Source organism: Papaver somniferum, unplaced genomic scaffold, assembly GCF_003573695.1.
Source record: "Papaver somniferum cultivar HN1 unplaced genomic scaffold, ASM357369v1 unplaced-scaffold_24, whole genome shotgun sequence".
NCBI lineage: Eukaryota > Viridiplantae > Streptophyta > Magnoliopsida > Ranunculales > Papaveraceae > Papaver > Papaver somniferum.
This window is the reverse complement of record NW_020634374.1, coordinates 2943090-2952367: the sequence shown is the minus strand read 5'-3', so window position 1 is coordinate 2952367 and position 9278 is coordinate 2943090. Positions and strand designations below refer to the sequence as shown.

The window sequence follows — 9278 nt, the reverse complement described above, 5'->3', positions numbered from 1 at the left end:
TATAATGGATTTTTTTATAGGGATCCTATTGAATCATAAGCAAAAAAAAACACTCAGTTTGAGTCTACTATATTATTTACCAGAACAATCAGTTAGTTACTATATTATATACCAATTTGGTCCAGATTGGCTCACCTGAATGAAAAAAGAATTCCTAACAAAAAAGCTAAATGACCTGGCTGGCCTAGTCAACAAGACGGCACTGCAAAAGAGCCCGCAAAAGAGAGTAATACATGTATAACAAAAGCTCCATTGAAGGGATATAAATTTCCCCAAAGATATCAATTTCAAAACTGTGTCAAATGACATATCAAGGTTGTTGTTTTTTTACATCATGGAGTTAGATTTGGGAGAAACCCCGAGCAAACCTCTTGGCAACAGCTTCTCTGGATTTTAATCTTTCTATAGTGCAAGGCAAGCACTGGAAGATGAAGCTTAATCTGGAGGATCAGACCACCCACGGGCACTGAAGGAAGCTTAGTCTGTACGTAACAAATCTGACTGTGGTCTGAATGTTCTGATAGTTAGGTATGGAATTATAACCATACAAGCCATAAATAACGTGAACTGCAATTAAACAACAAATGCAGTGTTCAGTTTTCAACATCAAATCAATAAAAAAGAAAAATTGCAAGAACGGCTTAGATGTAAGATTGACTAATATGAAGCATTCAGTATGTACCAGAAGAGGAAGGGTTAAGAAACTCCAAATCGGCCACAAAGCAAATGTGAACCTGCAAAACAGAAGTTCAAGAAAATGGGACACGTCATTCATGGAAAAGAAAAGCTGACAAGTCAGAACGGGTATGATAGTGTTCATTGGTTAGGAATAAGGATTCAAATTTCAAAATTATGGCTCAATACAGTGTAAAATTCAAAATAATCGATTGAGAAGGATATTGAAGATCTTACAAGCAAAAGGAAAATAAGCCACACAGGGTGACAAATGGAGCAACGGATGGAGTTAGCATTTCCCATTTATCATCAGATCTCCTGATACCCCATGCTAGAAGACCAGTGTAAAAGAAGATCCCCATATTCAAAATGACACCCACCATTCCTAAGTATAAAGGCACCCTGCAAGGTAAACGACAAAAGGAATTAGAATGGGAAGCCATAGAAACTATCTCATCAACATAAAATTACATCATCAGCTTAAAATCATGTCCAGTATATTTACTTTTCTTTTGAGATATTTCGGTCATGATTTTAAAATTGTTAACTTGTTACTTTCTACGTTTATAAAAAGAAAAAAATGTAGTCCGATAATCGCACCAGAAGAATCTTAAAGTCATCCACAGCACTTGGGGAAAATGTGCTGCCCTATCTCTCTCAACTCTATTTTATCTCTAACTGCAGCTACACTGCATGACCCCGATTGGTTGGTTGCCAAAATATTCTGTTGGCTCATAAAATGAGTTCACTATGGTGGGTATACATTCATATATTGTTACTGTCAAGTGCCTCGAAGTTTTGGCAGATATGTGTTACTTGTGCTTCCAGTTAACTCACTTTTAACTATCTTTAGGACAACAGAGAGGCATCTCAGGTTTATTAATTAACTTAATTCGTTTCTCAGTACTTGCATTCTAGAGATCCTTGCAATAGTAAAAGGACAATTAACTTTAGAGAAGTGCAAAATTAACTTTAATAAAAAGGACAACAGAGAGGCATCTCAGGTTTATTAATTATAATAAACTTAATTCGTTTCTTCAAGTACTTGCATTCTAGAGATCCTTGCAATAGTAAATATACGGATCTTCCACAAACATGCTAAAACCTACATCTCCCAAACAATCCAGGACTCCAAGAAAGACCAGCTTTACTGAATCGTAAAGAAAAAACGAGAATATCTGCTTCCCATTTGTAAAGAAATACAGGTAAACGTGTTTTCTAAACTATCCAAACTATTGGACTGCAAAGGCTTGTAAGTACCAAAACAGTTGCAAAATAAAAATATCTGAATGCAATCTATAAAGGCCACCGAGCACACACTAACTGTTTGCAATATATTAGGAGGCTCTATTTTTTCACCTAAATGTTATGTGACATCCTAAATTCCTTAAATCCTCCTTGTGAGCAACTAGTATGTATTCAATTAAAACTATTGAAACACAATAATAGGAGCTAAAATCAGAATAAAAGAACAAATTTATATTTCATCAGTGTAGAACTTTATTACCTTCTAATTCGATTATCATGGCACAGCAGATATATGAAATTGGAGTGTCTATCGCCAAAATAAACAACGAAAACCGCAGAAGCAATCCAAAGAACATTCTCCAAAACCTCAACCCATGTTCTTGCCCTAGGAATTTGAGCATTCGGTGTTACCATTCTTGAACATGCATCATCTTCAAGATCATCTCCACTAGAAGCATATCCTCCTTGACTATGTCTCTGCCTCATTAATCCACCACCAGCAACTGGGGTTCCACCAGACATTACCACCACCACCACCACCACACAAAATCCAAACAAATAAAACAAATACCAACACACTACACTAGTCTCTGTTGGAAATTCCAAAACTGAATTCCCTTAAAATTAAACTCCTCTCAATAAATCCAGCATAAGAATTTACAGATCCAGCTCAGTAAATAAAGTTCCAATAATTCCATCTATAAATCAAAATCTCCTTTATATAAATAAAACCAATCAAATTTCCAAAAATAAAAATAAAAAATCTCACTTCCGAAATCAAGAATTTGAGTTCTTCACAAACACCCCTCACATTCGAAAATACTATCTAGGGCAGAACCAAATATCTGCGAATCCAAAACCCACATTGAAAATCAACTTTCTCAATGACCCCATGTATTGATTTTCACCATTACATAACATAAGAGATATAAACGAAGGATTTATCATCACACCCATTATCAAAAAAAACAATCTTTCAACTTACATACCTAACTATCCATCCATGCAAACCCAACCCTCTCTTCAAAACTCCATCTCTTCTCAAATTCTCAACCAACCCAGCAAAATTCAAAAGAATGTATAAATTTTCTGATAAGAAATGTGAACAAGTTTGCTCCTTTTTTTGCAAGTAGACTGAGAGATCTGTAAGTATGAAGTATTTAAGGTTTGATAGATGGAGGAAGAATATGGAAAGATTTGCAGGGGGGATACGTTTCGTGAGAGAGAAAATGTGCTGAGTTCTGCTTATTACATCCTTAATTAGAAGATTTGGGGTGTACAATGATAAAGTCTGCCCTCTCTTTTGCCCCCCAAAAATATTGATTCAACCACCAAGTCATATAATATGTTATTTTGGACTACCTGATTATAACCTTTGGATAAAAGAATATTGGCCATTTAGCATGCTTTGTCCTAAAAATAGTAGGGCAATTTTGAGTGGGGTGTCCGTTTGCAGAGGTCGGATCGATGGTAAGAGCAGTGAAAACTTTAAAATATCGGCGAGGGATATAAAGTAGCTTTTGAAGGTAATTTTCTTTGTTTATTCATATCTGGCTCCAGTGCGGACTCAAAATTAAAGATAAGAATGAAAAAAACAAACTTATCTCATTACATGGGAACTAAGAATGAATGTAAACACAAGTTCCAGAAAAAAGGCGCAAAATCTACCTAAATATTGTATATGAGCTAGTTGGCATGTGAGAACAAATTGTCCCGACTTGTTCATACGGGATTCTGGCTCTAGATGTGATTTTAAACGCAAAAGGTAAGGATACTGTGACTTTACATTCAACGGACAAGATGATACATTGAAAGGTGTTATTCTGGTAAGGAATAGAGTCGGTAAATTGCTAGCATCTCAAAGATAAATCCCAAATTGAAATATTACAGCTTATTCTAATGTTAATGTATTTCTTGTGTTTGTTGCTTCATTGATGCTTTGTTTGTTAGTTGGTTCATACTTTGCTTGTGGAGCTTGGCTAATAAGTATAAATAAACTCATGTACAAATTCAATTGAACTGCCCATGTTTACTAGTTGCAAAATACCTACATAGGAAAGAATAAGTTCCTTAAAAGGCTAAGCACATCACATATAGTTACTCTGTTTTAAGGACTGGCATGATGGTTGCCAGTCTGGTAGTAGGGCCTTGGACAAGAATTGCAACACAAGTTTTAAACAAGAAATGAGAATAACCACTTGCACGCCAAAATTGTCATTTTTTCATCCTTGCTTGCAAACTGAGGCTTAAAATCATTGAATTATAAATGTCAAATTCTTCTTGTAATTAAAAGCCATCGTTTTCGAATATTTGATCAGCAGAAGCAAAACTTAATTAATGAATTGAATTATTCAAGAGGCGGCCATGGACCATTATATTAGTTTACTTGTAGAGAAGGCAAATGCCAAATGTAATAAAGGGAGTCATACGCCATGACAACATTGCTTACTTTCGCTGGCAATTTCCGAAACATATTCTTTTGAGTATACAGTAATACAGTTGTCTCTATAGCTTTAACATACAATTCACGCTGAAACTGATTGTGAAGTTACATCGTCTTTCAAGACTGGAAGACTTCATTCACCAGTAAACATCACAATGCCCCAAGAAATTACTTTCATGTTGATTGGCTCTGAAAAAGTTTCTAGCACATGAATACGACAATGACACGTTATGAAAACAGAAAACCAAAGAGAAGAACTGGAAATTAAAAAAAATGCCACTTATAGATTTGTTACAAAATTGTATCAGAGGCACTCAATTATTGGCACCTCTATTGCACAAACTGACCAAGTCCATCATAATGGAATACAAAGCTTCTAAAGACAAATAACCCAGGAATTTCATATTTTCTGATCCACAGGTAGCTATTTCTGAATGAAGTTTGCCCTCTTCCATTAACCCGTCGGCCATTAGCAACCACCATGAGATGCATCCCAATGTATCTTTAGGGTCTACGTGTGCCAGTAAGCACAATTTATCTCCTTGGTCTAGCTCAAAAGACAAGCATAAAAAGTCTCGACTTGCATTTATACCTACCACGACAGCTTCTTCATGGAGCCAACGAACTACCTGACTGGCAACCTGAAAAAGGAGGTTTGTTACTGAGATGGAAAATAGAATTCTAGATTACATTTAGATCATGTCTTGGAATTGACAGAGGTAAAACACCATTCTTCACCAAAATACTGACCAACAAATAAAAGAAATAAGGACACGTCATTACAATCTAGTTATGCACATCTGAACGTTTGGGGAAAGAGATTGTTGCAGCCATGTGAAGCCTATCTGGCATAAAACATTTGTATAGGTTTATAATAGCCCGGCGAAAGTATATTTTTGTTGAGTGAAACGGTATTGGGCTTGGAATCTATATGGTGGCTCCTCTTGAATATTAGCTATAATAACATGAGTGTGTAACACCTTAGTTACTAACTTGATGTAAGCATCCTAGATCATAATACCAGACAAATATATGGTTGAAACAGGAAAGATGATACTATGCTTTCCCATCTTCAGTTTACTGCCTATGATAAATAGGAGGCATACCTGTTCAAGAAGGATTACGGGAAGATTTGCCAAGTCACATTCGTAACTGTTCATGGAGCAGGTTTTCTCGGTACTACCATTGAATAAGCCAACAACATTTGGTGCACCCTCTCCTTCTACTTTTATGCAGTCGTCATTTACCACCACTTTTGTTTGAAACTCTAACCTAACTCCATCCTTTCTACTGGGGATATCTGATGGTCTAGTCTGATGACCAGCACGTATGATGGACTGAGGAACCTTCATAGTTAGTGACCATGAAGATGTACGAGAACTCCATGTAGGATGAGATAACAAATGCAGATATGGGACCCTTGTAGCCTGCAAGAACAAAAGAACAATTAGTAAAAGCTCAACAACCTCCATATTCAATAGGGTTTTTTATAACTGAGATTCAATTAGTACCAGATTTTCCAGCTCTTCCAGAACTTTGTTCGAAAAGATTCTATGAGCTAATGTCATACAGAAATGACCTAGAAGATCAGACCCCGCCCCGGCAGGTTGAACAGGAACTCGAGCCTTGCTAGCATAAGGGCGTTTATCCTTTTCTCGTACAAACTTATGTTCATGGAAAATTTGCTGTAGATAAATTTCACAACTAGTTGGACTAGGAAACCTCGACAAACTTTTAAGGGAGCTTGCCGTCTCTTCTACCAGCTTCGTGCTGTCAGTTGTCTCTGAAGTTACTATTGCAGTTTCCAAATTTTGTGTGTCTGCCGAGTCATCTGTTAGATCTGCATCTTCACCAGAGGGCAAAAGCGATAAATATACAGAAGCTCCTTGGCCAATGCCAAGTTCAAGATAGTTTTCTCTTATCCCAGTGACATTAAAACCTCGAGATGGAGTAAATCCTTCACGATTCACCAAATCGAACACCTGAAATCAGAAAATCTAACTATGAAAAAGTAAAATGGAGAAGACAAAAAAATGAAGAGCAAGGATACTCCGACACTCATATTTACACAGAATTCATCTTAATCTCACATGGGAGTTCAACCCCTGGCCAACTAACTGGGCTAATCCCACTTGGTTTTTAAGATATAGTTGTGAAAACCCAGAACACCTGATTTTTTTTTGGTCTCCACATTAATATATTTCAAGTTAATTGCATACCATCCTGACTACAGCTCAGCCTTTAAAACATTTTGATGTGCCAATACAAATTTGTAACAATATTGTATGAATATCCTGAATGGAATGACAGCTGTACAAACCTGTTCATCAAAGATTACCCGGTGAACATTACGAAGGACTAGATGTGTTTCTTTGACACATTCATCGACATCTTCTTTTACAGCTTCACGCTTAGCATCTGAGGCAGATATGTTGTTTTTACTGGATTCCTTTGTTGTACTACCTGAATTCACACCAAGAAATCCAAAATGCATGAAGCGGCATGACTTCGGAGGTAAATTTACAGCCAGCATGCCAGCAGAGTCATGATCAACACTAACGGTAGACGTAACAGGGCGAAATAAGCTCATCGAATCAGACAACGAGTTGTCAAATAGGTCAATGGTGAAGCCCTCATTGCTGGGAGCAGAGACTGTCAAACGCTGTCGCTTCACCTTCCAATTCTGCTGCAACCTATAATTCTTCAAAATATGTGTGTCAGATATATCACTAAGGATTTACAACAAATGACTGATTTAAGCAAAGTTCTAAAGTGAATTGTAGTTCAAGAAGTGGCAAAATATAAAAAAGGACATCTGATGAATATCATTTTCTGAAGACATACATCATTCAGATATATCCATGAGTAGCTACAATAAATGACTGATTTATATAATTAAATGCAACACGAAGGGAAGTTTTCACTATTCATCCTCTAGTAGTTCATGAAGCAGCAATATACAAAAAAAATAAAAATAAATAAATAACGGAAGCGACCTAAGTAAATAGAGCTTTCATCTCCTAAAGATATACAGTATTTACCTAATCAGAGCACCATAAAATCGTGCTTCCCTCGCAACCTGTTTTTCCAATGTTTTGGCTGACTGCTTCAAGTATTTCCCCAGTTGCTGTAGATCATATACATCATTTAAATAGATGATTCTTGTAGAGATGTTATTTTGTCCTTTAAACAGGCATTATGATAGATTGTACGTGTACTATTGCAAGTAGAAGAAAACTAACTATACCCTGAAACATTGTAATTTGGTTGCTGCAGCTACTGAAATGTCCGACAGAACCTCATTAGGTAACTGCTTAGGCCTGGTCATGCTAGCCACTGTAACTGCGTCATTAGCTTCTACCTACACATAAAAATTTCCAACAAAACACATTAATACCATACATACATTCCACTATTCCAGTGTATCTACGAGGTCAAGATCAACTTGGGTATATATGAGCCAGCAATATATATATCTGACAAAAATACAGATCTAAACCTGACATGTTGTACAACTTCCAACAAGGTGATCAACAAAAACTACAAACCCTACGGAATGAGTTATTTACATTAAGTATATTTAAAATGTCATTTCTATATCTGGTGTGTACCACTTGCATACAATTTATGCTTAAAAATGATATACTGTCCTAAGTTGATGCTTGCATCTATTTGAACAAGTTTAGATCTAACAGAACAATCATAAGCAAACAAAAAAAAAAACATAATTACAAGACAAGATCCACGTCTTGGATCCTACACCTCGTGTCGGTATCAGACACCCTCATACCAGTGTCCAACACACTTAACCTATATTTGCTTCATGGGATTAACCGAAATTTCAATCTCGAAAACCTCAGTTTCCTCGCCTAGTTGAATGACACTAAACTTACTTAAAAAGAAAACCCCACTTTCCTCGTCTAATTGAATAACATTGATCCTCAATGTTGGTTAAAGATTACACAAACCTTTTTAGATATTATAACCATTTAGAACTACCCATGTCAACCCTAAGATCATTTGTACCAACGAAAGCGAAATGTTTGCCACGGAAAGTTAAATGGATCCTTAATGCCATCTCCCATATCTAGTCCAATAGTAACTGGGATCAATCAATTCCTAACCCTAAGTTCCAAATTTAAACACTAAAATGCATATCAACAAGAAAAACGACTCACCGTGTTAATCATATCGATAATAACAGAGAGTTCTTGATGAGCTAATTGTAAATTCTCAACCATACTCTGCCAAGGCCATGGTGCATTTGCTTCCTTTGCAGTTTTCTGCTTCTTCTTAGTATCTTTCTCTACTGCCCAAGAGAAATCAATTCGCCTAATTAAATCAAGTTTCTTCTGATCATAACCTACATCACTGACCATTCCAACAAACAAAAACAACAACAAAAAATCACAATTTACTAAACACAAACAAACAATTAAAATTCAGAAAAAATTAAAGAAAAAAAATGGAGGAGGAGAAAAAGATCATACGGTGCAAATCTTTCGAGGCCATTTTCTTCGATTGCATCCAATCGTTTGATTGGAAGTTTATCCAGAGAAATGTCCAAATTTTCACTCATTTTTTTTTTGTGAAATTTGAGGGAAGCTTTGAGAATTACTCCGTGGGAGCTAGTTTCAGAAACCCTAGAATGTTAAAACTTGAAAGACTGAGAGGAAGTGTAAAAATATGGGGAATTTAGGGGGAGATCAAAAAAAAAAAAATATTCTCATTCTCAGGTCCATAATTAATTTTGGGTACTGTGACACCCATAATTATTTCTGTGACACCCATAATTATATGAAATTATTAAAAACTTCTGCATGACGGATTATGCACCTGCATGACTGAGTTATGCATCAGGGGTATAATTGGCAACTCAATTTGAACATAACATATCTAAAAATCCGCACCT

At 36.1% G+C, this 9278-nt stretch overlaps 2 protein-coding genes across 2 annotated transcripts; both read right to left on the bottom strand.

The window, feature by feature from the left end:
* Positions 1-232: 232 nt before the first annotated feature.
* LOC113340883 (transmembrane protein 128-like) lies at positions 233-3232 on the bottom strand. The gene is made up of 4 exons (XM_026585935.1): positions 2183-3232; positions 913-1077; positions 683-734; positions 233-567 (listed from the first exon to the last, which is right to left on the bottom strand). Exons 1-4 carry the CDS (start codon positions 2443-2445, stop codon positions 478-480), a joined length of 570 nt encoding a protein of 189 aa, XP_026441720.1. The 5' UTR covers positions 2446-3232; the 3' UTR covers positions 233-477.
* A 1290-nt stretch (positions 3233-4522) lies between these two features.
* LOC113341081 (mediator of RNA polymerase II transcription subunit 17-like) lies at positions 4523-9018 on the bottom strand. The gene is made up of 8 exons (XM_026586110.1): positions 8857-9018; positions 8545-8737; positions 7614-7727; positions 7408-7493; positions 6687-7059; positions 5878-6348; positions 5473-5793; positions 4523-5007 (listed from the first exon to the last, which is right to left on the bottom strand). Exons 1-8 carry the CDS (start codon positions 8943-8945, stop codon positions 4681-4683), a joined length of 1974 nt encoding a protein of 657 aa, XP_026441895.1. The 5' UTR covers positions 8946-9018; the 3' UTR covers positions 4523-4680.
* Between the last annotated feature and the right edge of the window lie 260 nt (positions 9019-9278).